Consider the following 15,843-nt stretch of genomic DNA (forward strand, 5'->3'; position numbering starts at 1 on the left):
AATGGTTTGTATGCCCAGAGTTAGTCCGGAAAAAGATAAACGAAGATAAAGGAAGGTTTATCTTCAGATAGATGTGGACAAGGCAGGAGAAACACCAGCCAGGAGATATCTCAGTGCCATTTTCATCATTAGAGACACATGAAGGAGCCCTAGAACTCAACAGTAAGAATCTATATGCGTTAGACAACCACAGCTATGATCTTAGAGAAGAGGGACTATTTGACTTATTAAGAAACTACAGGAGAGACATTCCCAGCGAATAAGGAATTTCCAAAAACTCAGAAATTTGCTCCAAAAAAAAGAGCCAACTTTTCATCTGATGTGGCCAAGATAAAATAATAGCTTCACTTCTTCCCTTTAAGCCATGAAACCATAGTTGGAAGACTGGGAGTTGAGAGCAAAGTGCAGACTAAGGAAACCAGGGAAGCAGCTGACCACAGCACCCCTTTCACACCAAGCAGAATAAAACTGTGGAAGGGAGAAGCTTTAACATTAGTAAGCTGCAGCATTTTTATTATTACATGGAAATGTAATTAATTAATGGGACCTTGTATTTTCTTTTATCTAAAGGTTACATGCTTAAAATTTTAAAAGCTCTGTAATTGTAACCCAGACCTTCAAACCTTGAACTGCTACTGACTGGTAACACTACTAGAGTATATTAACTCATGCCTCACCAGTTACATAAGAAACCAGCTTCCAGAACCAAACTGTCATATGGCTGAGCATACCATACTTGTTCTGCCATGATCTCATCCAGGCTGCCCTAAAGAATATATTTATAAGCCATTTTTAGAACAACGAATAAGCCTTGATTGGAATAGAGCTAAAAATTAAGAACCTTAATGTATTTTGTGGACAGTACAACATACTGTTGAATAAAATCAGCTCTCATTTTTCTTATTCCTATCCTGACATCAGTTAGTGGTTCTAAAACAACTTGCAATTCTTTAACTACAAAAAAACAAATAAAAATAAAACAAACAATGTTTGGCAACACTACCTTTGAATATGATACTCTGGATTACAGAGATGTAGTCTTCAGGTTCCTGTTCAGTTGAGATCTCCCATCTGCTTTGAGAGATATTTAATAATTCATATAGCTGATCTGAACTCTTCACTCCACAAAGCAAAGTAACTACACTTTTTGGTGAATGAAGTATCTTTTCCAGAAACTGACATTTCTTTGGAGTTAGGTCTTTAAGCAGGCTATTTGATAATATCAAAAGTTTACATTTGTAAGAGGTTAAGTTTAGCAACTCCAAATGCCGAAAAGAGAAATTCTCCAAGCGATATAACAGGATGGCTTCCCTTTTCACAACATGTAAAAATACTTCTGTCAAGTACAGAGCCCATTCCTCAGCATCTTCTTCATATATCATTATGATGTCTTTTGTATTTCCTGGAAAAAGAAAAAATATTTTCTTATGTTTGCAATGCTATCGGCAGGTTAAATTATTATTTCTCAAAAATTTTAATATGCTCACTAGGCAATGTATTAATTTGCTTATACCAAAGAAAAACTCTATGAAAGTCCTTCATAGTATAAAAAAAATCATAGATTAAATAAAACTAGAATTCAAAGATAAGTTGATTTAAATTTTAAAAAGAATGATATGAAAGAGTATAATAAATAAGGAAACAAGTCAAGAACCATAACAATACCATTACCCAGATAATAAATAAATTAGAAAAAGAAATGAGTAGATTAGACATAGATAATGTTATAGATAATATTTTAATTTCTGGCCCAAAAGAAAAGCTTGATATTTTCATAGTAAATTAAAAAAAAAAAAAAAAAAAAAGGAGGAGAAATAGAACGAGGCTAACACAATTGTTGAAAATACGATATATTTAGTTGAGAGTCAAAAACAGAAAAGATTCAGTATAAGGATGATCCAAAAGCCTGACGTAGAAGAGAATAATATACACATTAAAACACTGTAAAACATATAATTTTTAATAATTTTAAAAATCCTTGAAATAAGAAAGATAAAGGAACCAGCTCTATGGATCAATGTGAAACAATCAGGGTCCAACTAAAACTGTTAAAGAAAACAGATCTTGCCGGGCGCGGTGGCTCACACCTGTAATCCCAGCACTTTGGGAGGCCAAGGCAGGCTGATCACGAGGTCAGGAGATCGAGACCATCCTGGCTAACATGGTGAAACCCCATCTCTACTAAAAATATGAAAAATTAACTGGGCGTGGTGGTGGTGCCTGTAATCCCAGGCACTTGGGAGGCTGAGTCAGGAGAATGGCTTGAACCCAGGAGGTGGAGTTTGCAGTGAGCAGAGATTATTCCACTGCACTCCAGCCTGGGCAACAGAGTGAGACTCTGTCTCCAAAAAAAAAAAAAAAAAAAAAAAGAAAACAGATCTTGATTAAATTGTCCTTAACTTAATGATAATTATAAAATTTATTCACATATCCAGGAAAGAAAACAAAGTCACCACAATAAGAGAAATGTGAGGTTGGTCTTGATTTCTTCAGAGCATTTTCAAGGCCAGATGAATTATAAGAAAATTTTTACAAAACTAATTTTTACAGTATATTCATGCTATAAAATATTGCATAACAATGAAAAAGAATGTAACAATGCTACATGCAACATGGATGAATCTAAAGGCATAATACTGAGTGAAAGAAGAAAGAGTATATACTGCATAATTGTATTTATGTAAAGTTCCAAAGCAGAAAACTTGATTCACAGTGATACAGATCTGAATATTTTAGGGTAGAATTAACAAATTAAAATAGGCATGAAAGAGCCTGCTGGAGTTCTGGATATGGTCTATATCTTGATCTAGGTGTTAGATATATATGGATATATATATATATATAAAAATTCAGTCATCTACATATCTTAGATTGTGTTTGTAAGTTATACTGCAATACACTTGCAAAAGCTAGATGACTTGGGGAGGGAAAGACATAGGAAATAAATAAAGCATTTGTAACATTATCACATGTATTTGAAAATTAGAGAAAATATGCTAATAATGGAGGTTTGACAGGTCTAATAGGGCATTTACAAAAAGAATTAAAGATAGGTACATTTCAATATTTTGCACAAAACACAAAAAATGAAGTAAATATTAATTCTGGAAAAAAGCCCCAAAATTTATGAAAGAAAGCAGGATAATTATAGACTATTTGGATCAATAGTGTGCATGTGTTTATAGTTATAATAATGTAAAAATTGATTAATTAATGACAAGTTGAAATTTAAATATCCTGGAGAATAAGAGAAGAGTCAGACAAACAAAAGTATACAAATATTTATGTATTATAGGAAGACAATAGATAATAGCTAAAATTAGTAAATCAAGAAATCGTAATATAAATGTACCTTTTTGAAATATGCAAAGGAATAAAAAAAAACTTTGAAAAAATTATGGCTTTTAAGGTTCTTAGAAGTGTGGAATAGCATTTGGGGAAAGGGAAAGTAAAGAACTGTTGATTTTCACTATGTTTTATCATTGTTTTATATGAAAGTGTAACTGTAATCAAAATTTAAATAATAGAGGAAAATCCAGCCAAAAAATAGCAGAACCAAAGTAAAGTAAACAGAAATGAAAAAAACTTTGGAAAAAGAATAGGGTGAGTTGAATACATGTACATATAGAATAACAAATAAATGCTGAGGGCATTATGATTGCACTACAAAATGCACATTTTAACTTGATGAAATAAAAGTGATTACACAGTGGGAAAAACTGAGCATTTGGGGAGGAGAAAGTAAAACATTCTAACCTCATCTTTAATAGAATTTAATCCTTTAACACTGCCTAAATTTGAAACATTAATTTAAAATAATGACTTCATTCAATATTTTTTGTATCATTTTTCCCTAGACAATAATAATCTAAAACATACTCAAAGAAATTTTTATCTTAAAATTAATATATCATTAGTTTTACTTTAAATTAACTTTATATTTAAAGATAGCATGTAAACTCTAATCTCATTTTTAATAAAATAGTACCTCCATGCCTATCTACCTAAAATAATTCTATCATTAGCAACAATTGTTTATGAGAGAGAGGACTTTGAGAGATATATGGCTTTCTTTTTCTTCACTCTTCCATATTGCTTATATTTTTATAATAACCTTATATTATTTTACCAAACATAATCATTTTTAAAGATCAGTTTGTACAGTATTATCATGAGTACAAAGAGTGAAACACCAAACTCTTCTCATCTTCTTCCTCTGAAAACAGAGCATGTATTTTCTACACCACTGATGTGGTGATGAAAACCATAATGATTCTGAGAGCTTTTGTATTTTATTAAATTATAGGGTTTATTATTTCTGTCTTTTCTCGTGATACAGATATAATCTCTGAGGGCAGATACTTTATTTTTCAATCCAGATTCCTACACAATGCCAAGCACAATTTCTTGAACAGATATTCAACAATTTTTTTTTTTACATATTTATGTATGCAGAATGAGAAAAAAACATCTGGCAGAAAACATATGGGAATCACATGTAAGTTGTATATGAATCATCAATACAGTTCTGTTATTCTGTGTATAGTAGTGTAGTATCTCATCCAGCCTGGATGCTAAATACATAACTTGTTTAACAGAAATATTATGCCATAATTCAGTATTTTTATGTTTGAGGAACGGTAGATGGAGGGTTTTCTTCATATTGCACATAGCCAGAATAAGCTGGTCTACAGTTATAAAAATAATAGGAGTATAAATAAAATTAATAATAATTAAAATTATCAAGCATTTAAAATAAATTAGGTCTCTGTGTTTCACACATGATGTTTCATTTAATTCTCACAATTACGCTATTAAGTAAGTACTAATGTTATCCTCATTTTACAGATGGGAAAACTGAAGTGGTATATTAGAATCAGGACTCCAATGCAGGCAGTCTGCCGTATACCCTATACTTTTAACTTCTAACAGCAAAGGACACAATAATATTATTTAAAAGATTACAGTAGATTATTTGGAGGGATATGAGTTAGATTAGTCAACATCAAGCAGCCTATGGGGTAGTCTTAACTATGCACAGTATGTGAAGGCTTACTGGGAGTCTGGTTTCTTACCAAGGAGAAAGAGGAAACAGAACATATCATGTACTCCAAGAGTACAGTAATTTATGAAGAATTTACAGAATTGACTTTTTGACTCTATAATTTAAATCGAGAAAATTGTAGAATAAGCTATGAGTATATGTTATCGTAAAGAATAAATACTCCCATGTTATTTGGCTGGGTATCACAACAGGAAGACAACTATATGAAATCAAAACTAGAGACAATCATAACCTGTCTTTCAAAGCCCAAGAAAATTACACAGGTAGTCTTTCTCAATACTCTAGATGCATTTTTACTTATGTTGAAAATTGAGCCTTTTTATTTGACTTATATTTGTCAATAACCTCATATGACAATTCTCAAAAACCTGAATTTGACATCAAATACCATTCCTTTCTTCTCTACAGATAAAATCATTTCAGTATTTTAATCTTTAGTTTTCTCAATTATTATTTACTGAGACTTTCTATGTACCAGGCATGTTACTAAGCAGTTGACATGTATTACCTCATTTAATCCTCACCAAACTGCATGAAGTTGGTCCTGTTAGTCTTATTTTACTGATGTTCTCATTGAGGCTCAGAGGGGTTAAGTTACTTGTCAGAGCCACAAAGATAGTTGTTGATCTTTATGCTTTCTTTCTTTTCATACGAAACTAAGTTGTGTTGAAATATAAAAGTTAATAAAAACTCTTTTAATAAGCCATGGTTTTCTTTTCCCTTTTTCTAGAAAATAGAAGTTTGTACCTGAATAATATCTAGGACCACAGACCCCAAAATAGTTCTTTATAAATTCTCAAAAGTAGCCCAGTGGCCTCGCACTGCACTTCATTTTATACATTTGAATTAAATCAACCCTAAGTAATTCTCCCCATTTAAGGAGGGTTACTGTCATTAGGATTGGTCAAATTTTATAGGCTTTGCAATGAAACAATAAATGATAAACTTGAAACATAGAAATATAAAATTTCCATTCCTGGAAAGCTTCATCATAATAAAAAGACATTACTATTGAAGATGGAATCAAGATCTGCAAATAAATTACTTTAAATGTACATCTTCAGTCTTGCATCATAAAGTGACAGCATTATACAATGGTTCTGTAGGAACAGAATACTGCCATATTAATTTTTATGAATTTACTATATTCTTTCAGATTCAATAATGCCTTATTTATCTTAAATATACTATAACAAATGTTTAAACCTGAAAGAAATATTTATCAATAATTTATATCAATAATTGCTTTTCCACCAAAACCAGATTACATTACATATTACCAAAAGAATGAGAGTAAACATATATTAAAATTCTTCTTATTCCATATGCACAGCTTCAAATGGTAGATTTTCTTCTTTTTGAATAAGATCCAATCTCACACCCATGTTTTGATTGTGCATAATAGAAAAAGATTGCATAATGCATCCTTTCAATATTACATTTTTCTAACTGGTAACCAAAAGGCAGAAGAAAAGAAAGCAGAAAATTACAAAAAAAAAATGAGTTACAGCCATAATGGATTCAGCAATAGCAACAAGGACATTAATCTTAATATAATCACACACACATATGTCATTACTTAAATTACACAGTAAGTATAACTCAATTGAGTTTACATTCCAACTTTGTACTGTTATCTCTAGTACAACATGGAAACAAAACTGGGGATTTTTCAAAGGTCTGAATGTAGTGAAGCACACCATAACTCATATTTCTCCTCTGGGAAAGTGGCTAATTCCAGTTATTCATAGTGGGACATTCATATATGAAGTGTTTCCTGTATAATCTGTATATATCTGTGTGGTGGACCCTGTGGATGCACATCTCACACCTTCCTGGACCACCAGCTACTGCTTAGTGGTCAGTTATTAAGCATATTGACCACTTCTGACCTCTGCTTTACTGACTGAGGACTTTGGTGCTAAGAGTACTTCCTCAGTCTGTGCACCTGCCCAGCAGCTCATTAGCTTCAGGGATTTAGTGCACCAAGAATAGGGGGACAATCTCAGGCAGTGAGGAACAGAAGTAAATGTATAAATAACTCAGCTTATCCAACCTGCAATGGGCAATTCTGAGGTTTGTTCTACACAGCAATCAGAGAGTCCCAATGGTATTGAATTGTAACTCCTCACTGTGTTATTCTCCTTATTAATACACACATTGCCTTTTCTCCCTTTCTTATCTTTCTCCATTTTCTCACTAGAGCTTCATGGGCTCCTGATCAAATACCTGTACTCAAGTCCATTTTTCCAAATCTTCTACAGGACTCTTCTTCTATACACATACATTATTTAATTTAGTTCTTTCTTTCAAATGCAGGACGGTACCACCACATAATTTTAAGATTATGCTTTTCAGCTACGGTGAACGACAACCAGCAAAAATTTTTATGCAAATTTAGAATTTTCCACTTTCTTCTTCTAAGATGCAAACAGATACTTTTATGTCTCACAGTGCAACCATGGAAGGTTTTTTTTTCTATATAAAAAAGCATGGCATTAATTGTTACAGTATTATTTTGTGAAGTCTTCCTAACCCTGGATATATAAACTGAAAATGTTCTAATCCCACCTCTAATCACTTTTTATGTCTAGTTGGCCCATTCATAAAATTGAATAAAACACAAGTGCCTAATAGGGTTGTTGAAAGTACTGAAAAAATTCATACAATGTGCTTATCATACGGCATGGACAATAGGAGTCAGGAAATATTAGATCTTACCAGTAAGACTGTCTACATCTGACAGCAGGAAGGCTATACTCAAAAGTTTCTCAAAATATTACCACAATAATAAGGTATACAAAGGCAAGTATATCTATTCATAAAATAAGTGATTATTTCCTAAGTTTCTATATTGTCTACATTATTTATATACATTGGAATGGGAATTAAAAGAAAATTTTTTGAAAACATGTTTTTTATCAAGATGTAGATATCATGGTTGAGAACATCTTGCACCTTTTCAAGTTTACCGATAATTTGTATTAAAAGAAGAAAAAATGTGAATGACGATTTGGGAAAGGTATTGTGTTAGAGATGAGTTTTAGGAAGCAATTGCAGCATATACAAAAAATGACAAATAGGGTCTAATTAAACTAAACAGCTTCTACACCACAAAATAAACTATCAACAGAGTACAAAGACAACCATAAAGACACATGCACATAAATGTTCACTGCAGCACAATTCACAACAGCAAAGACATGCAATCCACCTAAATACCATCAATGATAGACTGGATAAAGAAAATGTGGTGGCCAGAGCGGTGGCTCATATCTGTAATCCCAGCACTTTGGGAGGCCAAGGTGGGCGGATCAGGAGGTCAGGAGATTGAGACCAGCCTGGCTAACATGGTGAAACCCCACCTCTACTAAAAACACAAAAAATTAGTGGGGCATGGTGGTGGACGCCTGTAGTCCTAGCTACTCAGGAGGCTGAGGAGGAGAATGACATGAACTCGGGAGGTGGAACTTGAAGTGAAGGGAGATTGCACCACCGCACTCTAGCCTGGGCGACAGAGTGAGACTCTGTCTCAAAAAGAAAAAAAGTATTGATTCCAAGACAACAATGATCATAAGACCACCCATTATTTTGTTTTTTTAAGAACAGAATGCTGTGAATAAAAAACTATAATATACTACAAATTTAAAGATAAATTTTAACTTTAGAGCATTTGAGTAATTAAGTAAATTGTCAGAATCAATGAAATATGGTAACTTTAGAGAATCTGAATAATAAAATAAATTCTCAGAATCAGTGAAATATGGTAACATTACTATCTCATACAGTCTCTTAAGTGCCTTTTTTTTTTTTTCTGAGGTCTCACTAAGGCTGGTGTGCAGTGGTATGATCTTGGGGCTCAGTTCAACCTCCACCTCCCAGGCTTAAGCAATCCTCCCACTTCAGCCTCCCAAGTAGCTGGGACCACAGTTATGCACCACCATGCCAAGTTAATTTTTCGTATTTTTTGTAATTTTTTTAATGGTAGAGACAGGGTTTCACCATGTTGACCAGACTGGTCTCAAACTGCTGGGCTCAAGTGATCCACCCACCTAGGCCTCCCAAAGTGCTGGGATTACAGGCATGAGCCACCATGCCATGCCAAGTGCTTCTCATTTCTCCAATTCAACATCAAGAATGATCTCCTCAGAATCTTATTATTTTCTATGTTTCCCCACAGACTGATTTCTTTCCTGGAGGATGGCTCTTATGGATTACATCACCCAGGCTCCCATGCCTACCTTGATTGAAAGCACCATCAGAATATCAGATGAGAAGAAAGAATGATAGGGTTTTTTATTGGCCCTCTACCCACTCCTCCATTTTAGTTTGGACAGTGGCTGCTTTCTTGTATGGCTATTTTTCTATGACTTTTCTTTCATGGGTCCAGTTATCATGCAATTCCAATAACCATCTTCCTTTCCCTTATCTCACTAGTGTAGTAAAGAATTTTTGTTGTTAGTTTGAATGCTTCACTATCCCTCCTCGATTCAAAAAATCAAGCAAACAAACAAAAAAACCCAAACCAAACATATACCATATACAAAAATCAGCTCATGATGGATTAAAGACTTAAATGCAAAACCCAAAACTAAAAAATTCCTGGAAGACAACCTAGGCAATACCATCCTAGACACAGAAATGGGCAAAGACTTCGTGACAAAGACACCAAAAGCAATCGCAACAAAAGCGAAAATTGACAAATGGGATCTAATTAAACAAGAGTTTCTGAACAGCAAAAGAAAGTATCAACAGTGAACAGACAACCTACAGAATGGGAGAAAAATTTTGCAAACTATGCATCTGACAAAGGTCAAATATCAAGCACCTATAAGGAAATTAAACACATTTCCAAGAGAAAAAAAACAAACAACTCCATTAAAAAGTGGGCAAAGGACATGAATAGACACTTTTCAAAAGAAGACATACATGTGGCCAACAATCATATGGAAAAAAGCTCAATATCACTGATCATTAGAGAAATGCAAATCAAAAGCCCAATGAGATACCGTCTCACATCAGTTAGAAGGGCTATTAATAAAAAGTCAAAAAATAACAGATGCTGGCGAGGTTGTGGAGAAAATAGAAAACTTATACACTGTTGATGGGAGTGTAAATTAGTTCAACCATTGTGGAACACAGTATGGCAATTCCTCAAAGACCTAAAGACAGAAATAGCATTCGACCCACCCAGAGGAATATAAATCATTCTACCATAAAGACACATGCACATGAATGTTCACTGCAGCACAATTCACAATAGCAAAGACATGGTATCAACCTAAGAGCCCATCAGTGACAGACTGGATAAAACGAATGTGGTACATATACACCATGGAATACTATGCAACCATAAAAAAGAATGAGATAATGTCTTGTGGGAATGTGAATGAAGCTGGAGGCTATTATTCTCAGCAAACTAATTCAGGAACAGAAAACCAAATACCACATGTTCTCACTTATAAGTGGGAGCTAAATGATAAGAATTTATGAACACAAAAAAGGAAACAACAGTCACTGGAGTATGCTTGAAGGTGGAGGGTGGGAGGAGGGAGAGGAGCAAAAAAGATAACTATTGGGTACTGGCCTTAATTCCTGGGTGATGAAATAATCTGTACAACAGACCCCCATGACATGAGTTTAACTATGTAACAAACCATCACATGTAGGTCCTAAACTAAAATAAAAGTTAAAAAAAAAAAAAAGGAACATTTTTAAAAACTTCACTTGAGGCAATTGCCTTACAAGTAATGTCAACTTTTCTTAGTACAGATGCCAACATCCCTCACTGGTTGCCTCTTGAATCAGTAACTAGAGTTAGATCCCACAAGGGAAGGGAGAAAATTCCACAAAAAAACGATTTAATACTCAGAAATTGTTCATGGATATTGCCAATATGTATCAGCATGAGTTTGGAAAGTATGTATGGAATGAATTTTAAGAGTTGTTAGACTGAGAAAGATGAATCAGAAGATTGGATCTGACTGAATTTATCAATATGGTTGTATTTTAACAGCATTCAGGATTTAATGTGTTATCTCAAGTACCTGTGGTAGTATTAACAGCCTATTATAATGGTTAATTAAAACTTGGATTCCATGGTGGCCTACAGTCAATGAGGCTGCAATGCCAGAATTTCCCTGCTATGACATAGAGCAGGAGTCAGTAGACAAACTTTCTGTAAAGGGCTAGATAGTAAATACTTTAGGCTTTGTGGCACACTTGGAATCTCCTTCTCCTTCTTCTCCTCCTTATCCTTCTCCTCTTCTTTTCTACAACTTTAAATGTGTAAAAACCATTCTTAGCTCACAGGTGATACACAAACAGGACACCAGCTGGATTTCGTCTACTGACTATTATTTGCTGACCTCTACTCTAAAGTGTTCTGATGTTCCCTTCGCTAGTATTAAGAAATGTATTCATGAAAAGTGCTGTGAAGTCTGTCTTCTGCAGCATAGACACAATGATTAGGTAACAATTATTAGAGACAATATAAATAATCAAAGTGTTTTTCACTGCAGGTATTGTGGTGGTATCTAATTGATCTGAGGGTCCTTAGGAATGAAATATATAGTGTAGATATTTGTAATACAGATTACAAATGTAATGTAAACCTGAAATGTATAGCCTATGAAGCTTCTATATCATCTTTATAAACAAAACAATTATCATGTGGGGTGCAAAAACTCATTTAAGTTGCTATAATGGAAACTCATAGACTACTCCCTAGTTTATAGACTTAGAGGACTTTGACTGAGGGGAGCTCAGGTCCCTTTGAAAAAGGGGTTTTCTATGCTGCTAAACATGGGTACCATAAATCTTCCTCCAAGCCTTTGTCAGAGTGACCTAAAGGCACGTGTACTAGGGAAAAAATAATACTCAGAATACTCAGGAATATCTTCTAGCAATTATTAGCTACTAGTCTTAACTGATAAAAAATTCCCAAAGACTGAAAATACCACCATGGTATTTTTTGGGAATTTATAGAAGTCAAGTGTAATAATAAATGACATCTTGCCTTGAGTATATATATGGTAATGATTCCAGTGGGCCCATGTGAGTACCACAGAGGTATCCTGTGGGTACTTTTTAAGCCAGAAATGTCTGGTGAAAATGCATATACATAGCAAATGCCAGAATCCTAACAGAGAATGAGGACTATTATTGTAGGAAAGGCAAAATATATGTATCTGAAACTGTCGAATCCCATTCTCACAATAAAATAACAGTAATCTTTCTTTATTCATGGAGAATACCTTCCAAGACTCCCAGTGGATCCCTGAAACTACAGATAGCATAGAACTCTCTCTCTATATATACTAAGCTTTTTTGCTATACATGTATGTCTATGATAAAGTTTAATTTATAAAGTAGGCACGGTAAGAGCATAGCAACAATAATTATTAATAAAATAGAACAACTGTAACAGTATGTTATAGTAAAAGTTATGTGAACGTGGTTTCTCTTTCTCTTCCTTTCAAAATGTATTACTATTTTTGGACCATGGCTGACCACGGATAACTAAAACCACAGGAAGCAAAACCACAGAGAAGGGGGACTACTGTACTACATTCCTGAAGGAATTACAGATTATTGCCACCAACAAAGACTTGGGAGATGAAGATACAATGGTGGTTACTTCTTCACAACTCTGCTTTACTCTCTAGTTTGCCAGTACAAAAGCCAAAGGGTCTTGTAAAATAACTGCCGATTTTCATAAATATAACCAGGTATTCATATTAACTGCTATTCCACAGATAATATATTTACTGGAGAAAATCAACTAGCCTATGTAAACTATAAACAGATAATTTATCAAGTCATTATTTTCTTTATAATTGCAATGAATAAAGATAATAATCAGTTTGCAGTCACTTGGTAGAAACAGCAATAACCTTCCCCTGACTTACCTCAAGGCTATGCCCCATGTCATAATAACATCTGTATAAATACTGACCATACCTATATGCCATACAGTATATCATTTTATATGTAAAATATAAAATTGATTAAATAAACTCATAGCAAAAGAGCAAACGCTCTAGTTGTCATAATATGATACATTTGTGCCAGAGTGTGAAGGATAAACCATATTGAAGTTCAGGAACCTGAAATATCATCAGTCTTTCTAGACAGCCAATGGTATAGCAGGGGTGTCCAATCTTTTGACATCCCTGGACCACACTGGAAGAAGAATTGTCTTGGGCCACATATGAAACACACTAATGACAGCTGATGAGCTAAAAAAAATTGCAAAAAAAAATCTCATAATGTTTCAAGAAAGTTTACGAATCTATGTTGGGCTACATTCAAAGCCATCCTGGGTCGCAGGTTGGACAAGCTTCCTTTAAGGCATATCAGGATAGCCCTGTATACTGAAAGACAATTTTTTTTATTTCCAACTTCTAAGTTCAGGGGTACGTGTGCAGGATGTGCAGGTTTGTTACATAGGTAAACGTGTGCCATGATGGTTTGCTGCATAGATCATCCAATCACCCAGGTATTAATCACCCAGCATCCATTAGTTATTCTTCCTGATCCTCTCCCTCCTCCCACCCCTCACCCTCCAACAGGCCCGGTGTGTGTTGCTCACCTCTATGTGTCCATGTTTTCTCATTATTTAGCTCCCACTTACAAGTGAGCACATTCGGTATTTGGTTTTCTGCTCATGCATTAGTTTGCTAAGGATGATGACATTTAGCGCAATCCATGACCCTGCAAAGGACATAATCTCATTCCTTTTTATGGCTGCATAGAATTCCACAGTGTACATGTACCACATTTTCTTTATCCAATCTATCATTGATGGGCATTTGGGTTGATTTCATAAATTTACTATTGTGAATAGTGCTGCAATGAACATAAAATATGCATGTGTCTTTATAATAGGACAATTTACACTCCTCTGGGTATACAAATTATTGAATCTCACCATTTGAAGGGCCTCTTTGCATTTTGAAGGAAACGAACATATTTGGGCCCATTTACCAGGTAGCCAGTAACAATACCAGCTTTGAGTAGGAGCAAGAAAGGGCTCTACTATACAGTTAGGCTGCAGTGCACACTACACTGTCCTTTGAGCTTTATAACAAAGTTTTATTAAGTTTCTGGCAACTCTCAATAGGAGATCCACAACACATATCCCTGAGATTTTGGAGGAATACCACTCCTTATTCTTCCATTGACTCCTTTCTATTTGAAAATTAACTTGTGAGTTATTATTGGATCCTGACTGAGATTAATGTCTGCTTATATGATACCAAGTGTTTATGTAGTCTAACTGGCCATTAATAAACTGGGTGTTATGTGATCTACCAAATTATAATTTGGTTGTAAGAAATAATATTCCATTAGAAAATGAGTATGATATATACAAAACCAGACTCAGGCAATTCTGGATGGGACAAGAAAGTGCCATGAGCCTGCAGCTTAAGCTTCTGTGACACCAAATCTTACCGCTTTACCACTCCTCCCTCAACATACATCTGTAATCTCATGAGGAATTACTAAACCTGTTAACAGAAAAAAAAAGAAGCATGGCATTAGTTTCCAGATTGTTCTGAAAAATATGCCAGCACCAGTCCAAAGTGAATGGTTGCTACATTACAGCCCCACTCATGGTGAAAGGAAATTCTTCCAGTTGACCAAAGTTCATGTAATATATTTGAGAGCCCGCTTTGATTTAGAGAAAAGATGGCTTGAGCTATGGATGGATCTACATTGAACAAAATAAGAAGAAATAGGAAAGGACATGTTCATTTCATTTCAGAATTAAATATACAAACTAAATTACTAAACAAGAAAAAATAGCTAGGAAACATGAGCCTATGCCTTTTGTGACATACAGAGGAAAATTAGACTTGAACTCATGTTTCTCAGTTTTCCTTTGTGAGCAACTACACCTGCATAACAAGCTTTTGACCACACTGGTGATCAACGAATGCCCACTGAAAACTTTTAGAGCTGCAAATGAGGCTGCAATAGGATCAAAGTTTTATAGGTTTTATATGGTTGTAAAGAAAACTCATTTTGGAAATTCCTTGTCCTGTGGCAAAGCACTTTCCACAAACACATAAAAGTTCATTTCAAGGAAAAACATATAATTACATAAAAGTTAGGGTAGTTAGGGTAGATATTTTGAATCCATGGAACACAGACATTATTATGCAAATGAACTAATTTTAAATACTTGTAATAGTTTGTAAAGTGTATAAATTTCTAAAAATCCTTTAGAAGTACACTTTTAAAAGTGAAGTTTATTTATGTAGATTATACCTTAATATTCTTCACTATAAAAAAGTGTGACAAAAATTAGTAAAAATCATAAAATTTGATTTAAAAAAACATGTCGAGCTCTGGTGGCAACTCCTTAACAGAGTACTTAAAACATTTAAAATATATTTTAAAATCTATTAATTTTTAAATATCTTTTGTAAACCCAAAAATGTATAAAGTCAGAACTTGATCCAAATCTATTATATCTATCAATAATAATTTCAGTACATCTCTTATTTGAAAATAGAATCTTTAAATTACTTAGTAGATGTTGGTGTAATTTAAAAGTGAAAATTATTTATTGAAGAAATAATTGACATTTTAACCAACAATAAATGTAGATTATAGTACTCAGACCTTAAAACGACATATGTTTAAAAATCCCAGGTGCAATAACTTACAATTTTATTTTGTGATAAATTAGTAGTAGTTTCTACTTACTCCTCAATTTTTATATTTCCAGTTTTATTACATCCATATAAAAGATGGCAAATACCCTGGAG

The 15,843-nt window shown here is 33.9% G+C and overlaps 1 protein-coding gene across 1 annotated transcript in view; it reads right to left on the reverse strand.

Annotated features, from left to right (window-relative positions):
- BANK1 (B cell scaffold protein with ankyrin repeats 1) overlaps positions 1-15,843 on the reverse strand; it is a 281,258-nt gene that overhangs the window by 240,799 nt on the left and 24,616 nt on the right. Inside the window, 1 exon segment of the mRNA XM_055296901.2 lies at positions 1,004-1,402. Coding sequence (XP_055152876.2) covers positions 1,004-1,402 — 399 coding nt within the window.

This window comes from Symphalangus syndactylus, chromosome 10, assembly GCF_028878055.3.
Source record: "Symphalangus syndactylus isolate Jambi chromosome 10, NHGRI_mSymSyn1-v2.1_pri, whole genome shotgun sequence".
Lineage (NCBI taxonomy): Eukaryota > Metazoa > Chordata > Mammalia > Primates > Hylobatidae > Symphalangus > Symphalangus syndactylus.